General features: G+C 44.4%; 2 protein-coding genes across 2 annotated transcripts; both read right to left on the reverse strand.

Moving 5' to 3' along the window:
- Positions 1-82: 82 nt before the first annotated feature.
- def6c (DEF6 guanine nucleotide exchange factor c) lies at positions 83-8,113 on the reverse strand. Its single transcript, XM_030113391.1, has 12 exons — positions 7,591-8,113; positions 6,782-6,922; positions 5,681-5,863; positions 4,973-5,203; positions 4,739-4,885; positions 2,502-2,610; positions 1,711-1,949; positions 1,524-1,631; positions 1,168-1,334; positions 873-1,071; positions 691-781; positions 83-501 (listed from the first exon to the last, which is right to left on the reverse strand). The coding sequence occupies exons 1-12, from the start codon at positions 7,684-7,686 to the stop codon at positions 299-301; spliced, it is 1,914 nt and encodes a 637-aa protein (XP_029969251.1). The 5' UTR covers positions 7,687-8,113; the 3' UTR covers positions 83-298.
- A 5,241-nt stretch (positions 8,114-13,354) lies between these two features.
- LOC115404300 (tetraspanin-7-like) lies at positions 13,355-14,461 on the reverse strand. Its single transcript, XM_030113572.1, has one exon. The coding sequence runs from the start codon at positions 14,459-14,461 to the stop codon at positions 13,355-13,357; it is 1,107 nt and encodes a 368-aa protein (XP_029969432.1).
- Between the last annotated feature and the right edge of the window lie 2,475 nt (positions 14,462-16,936).

Consider the following 16,936-nt stretch of genomic DNA (forward strand, 5'->3'; position numbering starts at 1 on the left):
CTCCAGAAAGAAACTAACACTAAATTCTTCCTACAAATGTTTTCTTTCAAGTTTCTGAAGGAGAGATTTTCATAGTTTAAAGTCACAAGAAAAATAAAGTTTTATTATTCAGCATAGACTTTATTGTACAAAACTGTAAATCTGTTTGTCAGATGTTTTCATTTAAACCTGCCTAACGTCGTACTCATCATTGTGAAAATCCAAAACATAAATATAATACAAGGCTTGCAGAACGTTTCCTCCATTCACTCTAAATTTTACACAAATATAGAGTTTTGTTCTGATCATTTCTGAGAGGTCACATCCGCCCGTTGGATTTATCATGCGAGTCGTCTGATTCGTCAGACAGGTTGGCGGCTTCCATCTGCTCCTCCAATCCGTCTCGCGTCCGGCTGTTCTGATTGGCTCGTATCTTAAATTTGGAGATAAATTCGTTGCTGGCCAACGCGCCTTCCGTCTTGGGACATGTGCGTGTAGTTAATAAACGACTCTCCAAACGCTCTGTATAAAAAAAAAAAAACATAGGTGCATGTTATAATACAAACAGGCATTTTAATGACAATGACAGTGGATGAACATCTACAGAGTAATTTCCTTTATTGGAGCCTGCATTTCACCCACTACCAGCGAGGATCAGCTCAGAAACATAGAAATGGATGGTACATGGAAGCCTTAAGAAGCATGCTCCACCTGCAGGAGAGATGGGCTTCATCAGGCGGTTCAGCTGGACGTTCCAGTGTCGTACATGTTGACTGGCGTTCCTCAGCTTCTCCTGAACCTCCTGCAACCACAAACCAAACAGCTTTGAGATTGTTTGTCCTAAACAAACAAAAAAGAAGAATCTAAAAGTTAAAAGTCTATTTCCACCTCACCTCCAGGTGCTGATGGCTCCTCTGGCGAGATTCCTGCAGGTCCTGCAGCTCCTGAGAGGCGGAGTAGAGAGCCGAGGGGGTTTCCTCATCTGCGCTCCCATCAGAGGCCTCCTGCACTGGGCTGAGGTTGTGCAAGGCTCTCTGCTGCTCCTGGAGGAGCTGGAACTGCCTCTTCTTCTCTGCTTCAGCCCTCAGCACCCTTAAGAATACAAGAGCCAGCTGGTGAACATGGCTCGGTTGCTATTCTTTTCTTCATAAAAGCATGTTTTGATGTGAAAGCAGAGCACAGACAAACCTCTCCAGCTCCAGTCTGGCTCTCTCCTCCTCCTGTCGAGCCTGGATCTCCATGTTGAGAGCAGCCTCCAGTTTCCGTTGGGTCAGCTCCAGCTCCTTGATCCTTTTCTTCTGCTGCTCCGCCTCCTTTTCCTTCTCCTGCATCTCGGCCTGCATGCTGTCTCTCACCTGGGTGCACAACACACACACACAGCTGAGTGGAAATAAGTGACCTATACTGAATCACTTTTTCCAGGAATCTCATCTCCATTTCACTGAATCATTAACTTTATGGGTCCATGTTTTTCTGCTGTTTCCACAGATCAGAGTCAATAAGCTGGACTGTGACATTCAGTTTTAATAAAGTTTTATCTTTACCATCTCAGCCTCTTTCAGCTGTCTCTCCAGCTCCATCTGCACCTCCCTCTGCCGCCTCCTCTCTCTCTCCTCCGCCTCCCGTCTGCGTGTTTCCAATTCCCGCGCATGCTGCAACAAGCACACGCGCAGCACATCACGAAAAAGTATAGTTTCGTCTGTAGTCCACCCCTCTGCGAGTCGTCCCTACCTGAATGATGTTCTCGATCTCTAAGTCCTGCCTCCCCTTGTCCCTCTCCATCTTCTCCAGCTCCTGTATGGTCAGGTCGTCCGATTGGCTGCTGCGGCTGCTGCGGCTGCTGCAGCTGCTGCGGCTGCTGCGGCTGCGTTCCCGCTGGCTGTGTTCCCGCTGGACGCGCCGCTTCACTTTGAGCTCGTAGTGAAGGGAGCGCTTCCCCTCGGCCTGAAGACGCAGCGCTGTCTGAATAGCTGGAGATTTGATTGACATAAGAAGTTAAGAGACATTTCGAAATATAAAAATAAAATATTGACCACTCATCTTGGTAAAATTTGAGTAACTTGAAGCGTAGCCTGTTGTGACGTGTACATAACTATTATTGTAGTGCGTCTGCGACACATGAGAGATCTTTCCTGTTGCTGTCAGGATGATTGAGTTCAGGATTAATGATTACTTTATAAAACTACCATATTTCAAGCAAATCATATTTCCTTAAACAAGCTCTAGATTCTCAAAATAGAAATGTAGGAAACTGGAAACTGAGTTCATTTGATTCACTGATCTCATGTTTGATCATTAAACATTAGGCCAACTTCAGAAAAGGTTTCTTGTCAGGAATAGAGAGAGTTCAAAGCAAACGACACCTCAAATAAATTCAACAAGTTAGATAAAATCTGTAACCCCACAAAGTAGTCTGTAGAATGAAAAACCATCATCGCGCTGGCTGCTTTGTAACTGAGATTTAATCATTAGAGTTGCTGCAGTTAATGTGTGACTTTTCCAGGATACACACACCAACACACCTTGAGTCCACTCCACCTTCTGTCTCTGGTCCGAGGCGCTCATCTCGAAGGTTTTGTTGTGGGTTTTCACACAGAACATGCAGCGTTTTCCCTCCCTGTCTGGAATCGGCTGAAACAGAAGGTACACATGTCTTAAAATTTTAATTCCGAACTTTCCACAAAGTTTTACGAGACACAGAAGATGCAACACAAGAGGACATATCAGCAAAGACAACGTTTGAAATAAATTTCAATGAAATAACACTGCTGGATGTGTAATGCCACATTTCACCACAAGAGGTACTGCAGAGACCAGAGGACTTACGTGGACGACGATGCCTCTAACTTCTTGCACCACCGAGGTGAATTCTCCCTCCCTGGTCCTGCTCTCGCTACGTGGCGGCGCACTGTATCGTCAACGTTTTATTTTGTCCTCCTCTTCGGCCAGATACAACAAACAGAGGCGCTGAGCTACTCTCTGCTTTTGACAGCTCGCCTTTTTGGCTACGAATGCGCATGCGTAAAGCCCATTCACCAACGCAGATGCGTTTAGTGCGCATGCGTGGAACGCAACATGCGCCGTCCAAAGCGCAAGTTGCGCGTGCGCGTGCGCCAGAGCAATCGCGCCAGAACACCACAGTAAACAAACGAGGATGGACGCCAACTTCGAAGAGCGGCTCTGTGAAGAGGTCAGACGGTACCCCCAGCTTTATAATCCTGCTCTCGAGGACTACGAGGATGGCGAACAATTCTTGGGCGGAGATAGCAAACTCTGTCGGTAGAGACGAGAATGCCTGCCGCCAGAAGTGGAAATGACTCTGATCGCTATGTTGAGGCAAAGCGGAAAATGAATGGAGGGAGCGCGGTGCCTCCCATAATAACGACGCTCGACTGGCTCTCGGGATTCAACAGGCATGGCCACAATGACTCCAACTTCCTAGAAAAGATAAGCTATTAATTCATGAAGCTATGAGATGCTGGTCGGCCATGTTGCCTTGTTTCGTGGTGTATTTGGAGGCTATTCACGTGAATATGATAGGCACTTCTTGAAAAAGAGATCTCAAATCTCAATGGGGCCTTTGACCTGGGTTCTAAAATAAACTTTTGGCTCGCTGCATTACCAGTTTGATCAATAATGACTACCTGAGCTGAGCTACACATCACTGATAAATGTTCCTGCTGTGTTTCAGTCTGGAGGATGGAATGAGGAGGTGTTGCAGATGGAGGCCATGGAGGGGGATTCCTCTCCTTTAGCAGCATCACCGTCAGTGAGCTCCTCATCAGGGATGTCTGAGTTGGCATCTTCCCCAGTTGTGATGCCTGCAAGACCTCGAAAGAGGAGGAGGGAGCAGCCAACGCCCCTGCAGCTCGAAATAATAGAAATACTGGAGGCATTGGACAAAGACGACCTGCATGACGATGAACTATTCTGCCGGCTGATGGTGAAGATGCTCAAGCGACTCCCCAAGAAAGAGAAGATGGATGCAAAACTGAAAATGCTTCAGTTTCTCTATCGCCTTGTCGTGGCGTACCGGACCATTGAGGATGTGTAGTAGTACACACAGACCAGAAAGGTGCAGTGTTGAAATCCTGTGTGTCAATAAATCCACAAATCTCACAAACGCTTGCAAAGTTTGCTCAGTTACTTCCACAAAATGTGTATTGCATGACATGCATATGGGTTAAATAATATAAACTATAAATATTTTTATTTTATAATAATAAAAATGTGTCAGGAACTGAGTTAGACAATTCATACTTTAAGGGTACTCAATGTAAAAAAGCTTCGTCTGCACACGTGGAACGCGTACGCTCCAAAGCGGACTTTGGACACGTAGAGGTGGAAAGCATGAGCTCTTTTCAGTCCGTTTCATTTTGAATGAGGTGGAGCAGTAAAATGAAAGCAGATGAATCTTTTACTGATTCCTCTTTGCCTGGGAAATTTGCAGTTTGTAATTTTTCCACGTTGAGTCCGATTTGCATGAGGAGAGATGGGAGAAAATTTGAACAAAGCAAGAAGTGGAGTGCAGGTATCAGTTATTCAAAGTACAAATAAAAGGGTGTCATGAGGGAAAACTCACTGTTGACAAGTTGTTCCTGTTATCCTCTCTCTGATCAGAACTACAGTGAAGCCAAACCACAGCAGACACACCCATTTCCTCAGGTCTATGAATCCCAGTTTGACACATTCAGAACAGGAAATCCTCCAGGATCTGCTCAAAGAAACGCCCCAGACCCGAGCCGGGTCCCAGCCTCACCTCGATGACACAGTTCTTATCCAGCTGGATTTCGCCTCGCTTGTCCTTCAGGTCCTCGCTGACGTAGTAAGCCATGGAGGAGGGTTTCAGCACGAACCAGCGCTCGGTCCAGTTCCTGCGCACGTGTCCTTTTTTCCACATGTAACCCTGCGAATCAAGGGAAGTGAGAAATGTAGGATGAAGAAAACGATCCGAGCGTCAGAGGAGTGTCTGCGTTCACGCAGGGCGGCTCACCCTCTTCAGGACGTTGTGATACATCTCCAGAAACACCTCGTCCAGCGCCAGGCTGAAGGCCTCGGCGCTGGTGACCCTCAGCAGCCGCCCTGCGCCCATGTGCTCCAGGAAGCTCCACACCGACATGCCCTCCTCCTGCACCGTGGCATCCTGGGATATCAAGTCGTCCATGGGCTTTCCGTCCCACTCCTGGCTCATCGCTGTGCAGATCTTCTTGAGGAGATACTCCACCTACGAGCAAACAAACACAAGGATTTCTTGAAAACACAAACGCTTACAGCTGGATTTCAAACACTTACCGACCCAGACTCCTACTGCTGAATATTCTACATTCCTGTTGCACCTTTACATGTGGAAAGCTACCGTGCTGATAAAAGAAGCAGTTTATTTTCGCCGTTCTCGACAGGAAGCCAGAAGCATTAGGGAGGAAGCGCAGGAAGGAAGAAGGTCATTAACATCCTTACTTGCACTTGATTTTTTTTTTTTTTTTTTTCTGCTGTGAAAAAATATTTGACCATGTGAGCCTGTCGGAACACGAGCCAAGCTTTCATGGAGGAGAAGATCTATTTCATTCAGTTTACTGATGATAATGAAAGTTAGAAGTGATAAATTGACATTTCCTGCAGCTTGTCTTTATCAAAATTGGTAAAAAATAAAAAAATAAAAAAATAACCTCAAACTTGGCCTTTTGTCCTCAGTGTCTCTCACCTCCTCTGGTATCATGACCAGTGGGTATCGATCCTCAGACAGCAGGTTGAACAGACAGAAGAGCTTGAAGTTGTCTCTCTCAGACAGCAGCGTCCCCTGCGGCGCCGCCTTCAGGTTTTTCTTCATGGTCATCATCCAGCACAGGTCGTCAAACTTCTCCTTGTCGAACATCCCCTCTTTCACCTGGAAGCGAGGAAACGGAGCCTAAATTAAACTCGTGCGTTTGTAAATGTCACAGCTGTGAAGGGAAGGAAGCACAGAGACATGAAGATACTCGACTTTCTCGTGTACTTTCACTTGCTTATGCCTGCAGAATACATCTGTAGATGCTCCACAGCTGAGCTGAACTGTAACTAGGAACTGCTCAGTTACAGGATCAGCTCATAAAAAGTTACACTGTCCAAAGGGAATAAAAACAGAATGGACATCGTTGCTCTGCTGACTCAGGAACTGAACAGGGACTGTTGTGAAACTTACATCACGAAGCTCTAAAGTTCACCAAGCCAACCAAGAAATATTAAATTACAGTTACCGGCTGTGTTTTCAAAGATAAAGGAGTCACTTGAGGAAGCACTGCAAATGAAAAGTAACTGGATCCATGGAAATGCGAGTGTTGCGTGACTGTTGATTGTGTCTTTTGCAGGTAAGGCGTAACTTTTGGAGAGTTGCAGGGCAAAACATGAGCAGTCAGCTCGGTGCGGATCAGTCTAATGACGGAGTGACTCTTTAGGCTCAGCCCAGGTCACACCGGTCAGTTGGAGACAGAACCCACAAACACGTCAGTAACAGTTAATTGTAATCACTTATATCGCCACTGCTGAAGAATTACAGCAATATATTACTTTATATTACATCATTCACAGTTTGAAAGTTTTCAATGTGAAAATGGGTTAATTTCATTAAAGAGTCAAATCACAAACTATGCCATCATTGTGTATTATTTAAAATAGCAATTAATAGAAATTAACAATTAATTGACATTAAGCATTAAAACAAGTGTTTATAACCTCACAGAACTTCATATTTCTAGAGTAAACAATTTAAATTGTATTTTCTATCACATTAAATAACACAAACCCCTGTAAAGTGTGACTTCTCTACCTTGTCCAGGATGTACTTGTTGAGGTAGGGCATGTATCCATGATTGGACACTGGGCCATCGTCGTCGTCCTGGAAGTGCTCCTCCAGGGCCACCGGGTCATGCGGGATGTTGAGGACCGTGTACAGGTTGTGAGAGAGCACCTGAGGGGGAGAAACGCACATTTTTACGCACGATGTTTTTGCCCCGCACACTCCCATGTTTCCTCACACACACACACACACACACACACACACACACACACACACATGCAGAGGCAGCCTGGTCTCGGTGTGTGAGCATGTCGGGACAGCTGTCTGCTAATTCCCCCCCCTCTGGATTCCTCTCAGCTTCTGGGCGCTTAGTCAGGCATGTAGAGACTGGACGGGAGGCAACATAACAGACGCGTACTGAGGTGGAAACGAGGCGAAATGAGACATTTACGCGCTGGGTGTTTTATGAATACAGTGGGGGAGATAGGCTGCTGTTTGTTTCTGGGCCACAGGAAACGGTTGGACTTTGAGTTTTAACCTCAAGGTGGCCTCTCATATATCTAATTTGAGCAGATTTCCTGTTTGTTTTATTTATTTCTTTATTTATTTAACAATTTAGATTTATAGGAGACCATATTGTTCCACAAATCACAACATCAGTCCATTAAATAAATCCTTGCAAGTGAACACATGTAATGACCAACACTGGCTTGTCTTGATGGACAAAAACTGAAGCAGAACTGAAATATCAGAATAAATCTACTGTTTGTCTCCGTCCTGTTCAGATGACCGCTCCAGTTTCCTGGTCCTTAAACGCCTCACAGGACTGTCCCGCTTACCTTTAATTGCGACTTGGACACTTTTCCGCACTTTTCCACGTCCAGCGAGGTGAAGGCGTACCAGATGGACTTGAGGAGTTCGGCTTTTAGGTCCATTTTGCGGGGGGGGGGGGAGACCGCGGCGCGCGCAAAGCTACTACATCTCCAAGCGGCGCGCGGCGGCTTTTTACGCAGCGAGGACGACGGGACGAGCGGCGGCGGCGGTGAGAATTGCCAAATAAAATGTGGGGCAGAGTACAGACAGCCCTGCAAACTGCAAAGGACCGCAAACAACCAGATGTAGGGCAGAACCTGAAGAGGCGGGCAGTCGCGTAAAATCCCCAGTTCCTTCGCAGGAATTACATTTCAGTGAACAAATAAGCCATTTTACACTGTTTTTTCAGTGCATTTTTGAGTAAATCTACACACCTTACAACAATTTTACCCGACAGATCTGTGCCTAACTATTTCCCAGGCCTGTGACATAAATCCACAGAGTAAATGTAGAGTTCATTTCCTCACAGCGCTGGAAAACCAAAAAAACCAACCAAGATACAGCCAGTCCGTGTTATTATCAGATTCAGGCGACGTGCAGGAGCTTAACAGACACACCCATGTGAGAGAAGGCCTGAGGGCATGCTTATTTGAGCAGACTCAAAATGGGCAAAGTCCAGGGACCCATGCTGTATTTGCAGTTTTTAGAAAAATGATTTAGAATTTAAAAAGAAAAAGCATCCCACAACAACCTGACTTGACCACATTTCCCTCTGATTTTGTGCTTTGGCTGTAATTAAACTGCTGGTGGAGATGTGACCTCAACTCGGGGCCAAACAGCAAGGACAGTGTGATCAGACAGAGCCTCCACAAGCTTTGTTAGAGCAAAATAGGCTAATCAATAGCATAATTAGGTCATGAAAATGGTTGTCACTGTGTGGAGGGAACAGCCTAAAGCCTCTGCGTCTGAGCAGTGATATATGGAGGTTTTAAGGTAAACTCTGAGGCTAAACGATGAGCATCCCTGTCATATTTTCTATAATTCTGGATGTTTATACACTAATCAATGCTTGGCGTTGCTGGTGTGTTTCGCCAGGCTCCACCGAGTCTCTGCTGTGTGTGTTGTTTCCCTCCAAGGGCAGATCTAATCGCCATCACAGTCTCAGGTGCACGGTGGAAATGAGATGTCACTCAGTCAGCCGTAACTCAGGATTGACCGGCCGGAGGTCTCGGGGAGGATCGACCACTCCCGGGCACCACAATTTAAAGCTCCGGCACGTTTCCAACCCGGCCTCTCTCACAAAAGCCAAGCCGCCGGTCGAGCTTTTCAAGGTGCATGCACCCGGCTCGAAGCCTGCAACTCTTCAGGAAGGACATCACACTTTATTTTAGGGGGATTTGAAAAGCAACATACTGCAAAACAAGTGAAATTTGAAGGATTATGGGAAGACTACAGTTAAGATCACATCTATATTACAATATAATAGTGTAAATAGAGGAATTCTGCAAGAGAAAGTAACTCTTTGATGCTGTATTTAGTACCAAAGAATTATGGGATTTATTGGCTACTACAGCATAAGAAGCTCTCATGTTGTGTTGCTGCTAGATTTTACAGTGTATTACTGGGGATTATGTGAAACTTAAGCCTGCTGCAGGAAATCGCAGCTTGAATGCAGTGTGTACAGTTTAATACTGTAAATAGCAAGAGAGGAGATCGACGGTACCTGCAACAGAAAGTCGCTGTTATGTCTAAAATGCATTTCTTTAAATATTAAAGGGTTTTTAAGCGAAGAAACATGGCAAAAATTAGGGTAGTACAATAAAGAGCAGCACTAATGTAATGAATACTAAATAATTCAGTCAAAGCAAAGGATTTAGGGAACATTTAGGACAGTATAAAGCAGATTTAATGTCATTTGTACTGTAAAAAATGCAAGATTTATGGTCAAAATGAGCACAACTGCATTATTGAACAGCTCTTCATGGAGCGTTTTACTAAATAGTAAAGAATTATAGGCACGTTTTGTACGACTACAGAACAAACCAGTCCCTCTCCCTTAAGGAAATTAAGGAATCTGCAATTCTATAGTGATTATATCACCAAAAGTGTAAAGCCAGGCTACTGCAGTGAAGAGCAGGCAAAGTTTCTTTTCCGTTTATTGTTCACAGTTACAGTTACAGGCTCAATCATGCATGTTTCTGAAATTAATACAACAGATTATACAATATTGTTGGTATCATACACTGCAAATACAAGAGGAATCATAAAGGTGATTAGTCTAAACTATTAAACATACATGATAATGAGGGTGGAAGCAGTAAAAGGACGTGTTGTGGTCCTGAAACATGAACAATGATAACTTAGTACAAAAACACTTTGAGAGGGGAAATAGCTGGTGGATGAAAATTAGATAGCAAGATAGATTCAGAGTCATACATTATATATGTATAAATACAGCTGAAAATCATGGTATTACAGCATATAATGGATGAAATTTGTACAAGGAGTTAAATTACTTTCAATAATATCTAAATATTGTAAACCTACGGAGCCCCGGACATGACATGGTAAAAAAAAAATTAAATTGTGGCCACGAATTACTAATTCGTTCCCACGAATTAATAAATCGTGCGCACGAATTACTAATTCGTTCCCACGAATTACTAATTCGTTCCCTCGAAATAATTAAATCGTGCGCACGAATTACTAATTCGTTCCCACGAATTAGTTATATCATTCATATACTGAACAGTTCAGTAAAGTTAGCAGCATATTGACAGATACGGACTTTCAGTCTCAATAACTCTTTAACAAAATGTCAGTAGCATACAAAGGGCGCTGCATCCCATCGTTGTGAGGTGGACGATATGCTACAAGTTCATTTTTATTAAAAATATCTGTCTATCAAGCAGCAGAAACAATATTGATTTCAATCAGCACCCGGTCGTGCTGCGGGCTTCAGGGACCGTCTACAATTTACAAGACGCAGCAACAGTGAAGACAAACACCATATCCAATAAATTTGATAGGAGACAAATGAAGGTTGTAGCGATTATGGTGACACTGTAGTAAATCCCAGTGGTGGTATTACGTTTGTTTTGTTGTTGTTGTTTTAGTTGTTGGGTTTTTTTTGTTTTTGTTTTTTTTTTAGCTATTTGTCTTCACTGTTGCAGCGTCTTGTAAATTGTAGACGGTCCCTGAAGCCCGCAGCACTACCGGGTGCTGATTGAAATCAATATTGTTTCTGCTGCTTGATAGACAGATATTTTTAATAAAAATGAACTTGTAGCATATCGTCCACCTCACAACGATGGGATGCAGCGCCCTTTGTATGTTACTGACATTTTGTTAAAGAGTTATTGAGACTGAAAGTCCGTATCTGTCAATATGCTGCCAACTTTACTGAACTGTTCAGTATATGAATGATATAACTAATTCGTGGGAACGAATTAGTAACTCGTGCGCACGATTTAATTATTTCGAGGGAACGAATTAGTAATTCGTGCGCACGATTTATTAATTCGTGGGAACGAATTAGTAATTCGTGGCCACAATTTAATTTTTTTTTTTTTACCATGTCATGTCCGGGGCTCCGTATAAACCAGCTTGAGTTAAAAAGAGCTGATCTGACTCCATTTTTTTTTTTTTTTTTTTTTTCGTTTCATGCAAAAAGTGGCTGAGTCATGCAAACACATCATTTTAGAGTTACTTCAGTGTTGTGCTTCCAGTCTGGAAGAAAACAGATGCAGAGTGATCTTTAAAAATCTCAGACTACCGTCCGTACGCCGCGTAAACAGCACAAAATGAGGCGGCGAGCTGATTTCAGAGGCTTTTTTTTTTTTTTTCTTTTGCAGAAGCACCATTTGAGCACAGTGTCGTCTCTGTGATGGGAAATGATTCAGGGTTGAACATCTGCTGAACGCAGACAGACTAAATAACGCCGGTGGAAACCTGCTGCCGAGCATTCCAGCGAATTCAGATGTGCTACAGAGAGAAAACACTGAGGAACAAGTCAAATCCAAGCTGGGTTCCTCTTTGCAGAATATACAGAGAATCATATTAATTCATGCGGCTATTTAGACATTAAAGACTCAATAACAAAAAATAAAAGAAGGATAAAGCTCTTTGCTGAGATTTAACCCAGATATACTCAAGTTAACATCTGAATTTATGCATGCATTGTTTTCCCTTTAAACTGGAACTTTCCTTTACAAAAAGATAACTTCATTAAAATGTAACATTTGATGATTTAACAGATACATTTTTGGCAAATCTTACAGTTTGTGGAGTCACAACAGATTCAGTTAGAAATTGTGTCAGATGCAGTGTCGCAAAGTGACCCGTTTCTTTAATCGCATTACTTTTGTCAGGACCAAACAAGCAGCCAATGACTTCAGTTAAATTAATAACGGAATTACAATTACTGAAGTGTCAGTGGGCTTGTTATTGATTAGTTTAATCCACTGCAAAGCTGCTTCTTCTGCTCACTGACATGAGCTGAAATAGTCTGATCAGTTATTATGTCGGCGAACTCCTGTTTTCTCGAGGGTCATTCCTGGACTGAGCCTTCTTCACGGCAACATGAAAGATGGCAGACATTGAAAAAATATAAAAAACAACACAAATTCCCAGATTGTAGAGCATCTTCCTAGTGAGCTAGACATCAGACTGGTTCACAGTGTTGACATTTCAGCCATTGTGTGAAAGCAACGCTACAGTTATATATGAATAAGAATAATAATATAATAATACAACTATGTACACTTTGTTAAAGCATCCTAATTGAGACCTTCAAATAAAAGTAAACTTTTCATATTAACTAGTTACTTTCTATTGTCAGAAATTAGTAAAGTAACAGGTGACTGTATGAAATAGTAATTTTTACTAATCAGCACCACACTCGTAAACAGAAAATTAGATGACCTTTGTTCTACTTCCGTGGCACTTTGTCAACACTTTGAAATGGAAATCAAGTTTAAAAAAAAAACACATCTTTAGAATTTTTAGCATGTAAATCTGTCTTTATTCTGATTTTTCTGACTGTTTATGTGATTATTTCAGATTTTTTTGGTCAAACTTCCTCCAAAGGTTACTTCAGGTCTCAATCTTCAACCCAAATTCCTTGATAAAACACATTCTGTTTGCATGTAGCACACAATGGAAAACGGGTAGAAAATCATAATTTTTCTCACTGAATATTAGAGCCATTTGTCAAAATGATGCAATTATCCAGTGTGGGGTAAAAACCAATTGAGTGTAAAACAGCTGCAAAGCGAAAGTGTTTGAAATATTGTAGTTTATAATTCTGCATTTCCTTAAAATTTGAATTTCTTTGAAGTGAAATTATGATCAGTTTGATCCTAGTTTCTCTCCTTCAGTATTGGGTAAACTGTGGCCTGGAACTCAAATCTGGCCTTTTGGAATCAGTATTAATGCAACCAATAGAATCCGTCCTCCAGTTTTGACAGCCTTTTGTTTTTCTGTTGGTTTTCCTCCACCGAGGCCATGCTAATTTACACTTGATCAAAACCCGCTTCAGCGTGTGTTTTCTAGGCTGTTTAACCAAATGTCAAAGCACAATTTGAGTCCATTTACTAATTTTGATGGACTTGTGAGAAAATAAGGTTCTCACTTGACATTGACTTTACAGGAACTGGATCTTTACCTCTTGAAGCCCGAACACTTCAGATAGTTTCTTCTACTTGCAGCTAATTCACACTCAAACCCCGTCACAGATTCCAAACCCGACTTGTCTACAAATTTGTCCAGAGGATGCTCGTTAACCTCACATCAGTGCGCCACCACGTGTCGATGCTGTCTCGGCGCCATTTTGTTGGCCAGTAGACAAGCCAGAGCGATGCCTCCGATCTGGGTGAAGGCCAGTCCGAGCACCGTGGCCGCGATGTGGAACACGTTGTCGTTGACCAGGCTGAAGACTTTGCGGAAGCAGCCGTGCGGATGGATCCCCGCCGCCGCCACTCCTTCCACGCCGTCGTCCGTCAGCAGAGGCCGGTTCCTGCAGCCCTTGCGCCGCACGCAGCAGCTGTCCGGCAGGGACACCGAGGTGCCGTTCTCGTTGGGGATGAAGACCATGTGCTGGATGGCCCAGTCCGACGTGAGCCAGTCGCGCCAGCCCTCGGCGCCGCAGCACTCCAGGGCCCTCTGCAGGCTGTCTAGGGCGTCGGCACGGCCCTCGTCCTCGGTGTAGCCCAGAACCGCTCGCTGTAGGCCGCTACGAAATCCCCCGGCGATGTCTTCGCGGTAGAAGAGGCCCGACAGTCCGGCGGCCAAACCGCCGACCAGTGCCGCGAGCTGGAAGTACCCGTAAGCCCGGAGCACGCCGGGCAGGTTCGCGGCGACGCCCAGACACCCGAGGAAGCCCCAGGCGGTGACGGCGGCGCCCGTGGACAGGAGGATGAGCGGCGCATTGGGGTACTTGTTTGCCGACAGGAGCATGTAATCCGCCAGGGAGATCTGGGCCCACACGCCCATGGTGAAGATGGCCAGGCCGGCCGCCCAGAACAGGCAGCTGAACGCCAGGAGGCCCAGCCGGAGCAGGTGCATGACCCCCACCGGGCGGCAGCAGGGTGGGGCGGCAGCGCCCGCCGGGGGGGGTGCGGGGGGCGCCAGCGAGGCGTCCGAGCCCACCGACAGAGACGGACGCCGGTGCTGCCCCTGGTGCTGCTGGTGGAGCTGCTCGTCCGGCTGCTGGTACGGAGGCAGCAGGTAGCTGGGGATGGCGGAGGGCCGGCGAGGAAGAGGAGGAGGGGAGAACAGGTCGAGACCCCGCGGGGAGGAGAGTCGTCGCACGGCGAGCTGCTCGCGCTCCCAGTCCAGCGCCCGTCTGCTGGGACTCGGACGGACCGACAGCGAGTTGTAGGACAGTGAAGACCTCATGATGCCCGCTCAAGCTTTATCTACTCCCCTCTCTCTCTCTCTTTTTACACACTCCCCCCCCCTCTCTCTTCCTTACTTTATCAGCCTTCGCTCTCCTCCTCCTCCTCCTGCAACACACAGTCCTCCTCCTGCCTCTTTATGACTGTTATTAATCCGCCACCAGCAACCCCAACGCCAGCCGGACAGTAAATCACACCGATGGGGGGGGGACGCGTTGAGTCGTTATCTGCATACACAGCCGCCGTGTTTACGCCCTCCTTATCTGCTTATTTCCACTCTTCTTTCCACCTGCATGATCACCGGCGCTCCATCCACCGATGGTCACATCCCAACATCCGCCTGCTGCCTGCTGCCTCTTCGTTCTGGTCCAGACGAGAGGCGATTGCAGGAGGACGGACCGGGAATCCTCCCATGCACACCCTCTCCCGGCGTGGAGGAGACATCCCTTTTGAGTTGAACTGTTTTTCTCTTTGCAGCAGAAAAAGGACAGAACCAGGCAGCTGCGCGGTGAGTGTATTGACATTTAGATTCAGCCAATAAAAGTCTTAAAAGTAAAAGGCGTGATTGCGTCGTCTCAGCACAAAACTCCCACCGGAGGAGAAATAAAAGCACCAGTCACACTACAACTTTTTATTATTACTTATTAAGAAGAACAAAAATGATCACGGACTCTGTAGGGACTGGTTATATATTAATTTACAAAAAAATCAATATCTTGCCTTCATAATTCATTGAGGTATTTCTTTTTGCTGCATTTCTGGATATCTACACCCAACTCACACTCCCTAAACACACACTTTATACAAGCTCATAAACAGTCTGACTTCCCTTTTCTTGACACATATTAAAATTATGATCAATACAGACATGTATGTATATGATAAAACGGCGCTGACTACTAACAGTCGCTCATTTTTCTACCTTCTCTGCCGTGATGACTTAAATGTGAAACCTCAAGCGTTTCTTTATCCTCTCAAACATTTGTATACTCCAGGATCCTTTTTTTTTGTCTAGATTTTTGTGTGTTGGAACAAATCATTCAAGGTTATCCTGCTGCCGTCCTGCTCTTAGGGAGTTGTTGAATTTCTCTCTGTAAAAGAGCCTTGAGATGACTGTGTTGCATTCGGCACTATAAAAATAAAATTGAATTTGAATCATGTTTCTACTTTGCCACTTTGTCTGCGGTTTTATGTATGAGTTGGGAAATTAATTACGTTTTTTACACTTTATACATTACACTGACCATATTGATTAAAGATACTTTTAAATGATCAAAAAGATTAAATGATACAATGGCTGAAAAAAACAAATGTTTCTGAAATACAGTTCCAAGATTCACTGAAAAATCACATCAGAGCAAGCATGTTAAAACCACATAATTCCATCAATGTAAATTTGATTAATCGTGGAAAATAACTCGTTACTGACTCAGATCAGCCTCAATCGGTTGCTAATTCATAATTTTAGCATCTCTTTTTTAAAGCAAACAGTGGTGGCCTTGAGGCTAGAGAAGTGGATGTGGGCTGGGAGTTCGCGGGGTTGATTCCCACAGCGTGCAGGTCACCAATGTAGGTCCCTGAACATGACCCCTGACCCCAATCTGCTCCGCGGAGCACCTTAATATGTCTGCCCACCATCCTTGAAATAGGATGGATAAACATGGAAGGAGGGATTTCCCCAAGGGGATGAATAAAGTACGATTAATTTATGACTTATTGCACCCAGTGAGCTGAAAACAGGATTAAAGTGTTTTCAGTTTAGAGATGTAAGCATCAGCAGAATCCACAACTTCCTGTCACAGTTTATATGAAAGCCTGTCCATCCAAATTAAATTTAGAAATCAAGTGTCAACCCTGGCCTGTTTGGAACAATTACAAGTGTTTTGATTACATCTTATCGCAGCTCATAATATATATGATTGCTTTCCAAGTTAATCTCATTTTACTATTAATAAAAGACACATTCAAATGTTCATGAGCTGATCGATGTTTGAGTTTAGCTTTGGGGGAGGACACTGCCGTAAGTGGAACTGACGCTCATATATACATAGAAATAGGCAGGAAAAAAAAAAAAAAAAGTCCACAAGATCATGTGAGAGTGAACCAGAAGAGACAGCGAAACACACACGGACCGACAACCAGAACACACAGAATACACCCCGCCCCCCTCCCTTATCAAGCAAAACCAGCAGCTGAGACAATCACACACAGGTGACACACATCAGGACCACTTGGCCTATGAAACGGACTTTAATGTGTACATACATTTTCACATTTTTCTACCAGCTCTATCGTTTTATTGATCGGCTCTGCATGCATTTAACGCTCAAGGTGAGCTAAAAATAGAAACCCATTTGCAGAGCGTTGAACCTTTTATTGCTCGGTGGCTTCATCCTGGTGAATCCTTCCTGCCACTGGCATTTCCCCCTCTCCCACCAAATCACCCATTTGCACTGTCAGAGCTAATTAAAACCTC

The sequence above is a fragment of the Salarias fasciatus genome, chromosome 17 (assembly GCF_902148845.1).
Source record: "Salarias fasciatus chromosome 17, fSalaFa1.1, whole genome shotgun sequence".
Taxonomy (NCBI): domain Eukaryota; kingdom Metazoa; phylum Chordata; class Actinopteri; order Blenniiformes; family Blenniidae; genus Salarias; species Salarias fasciatus.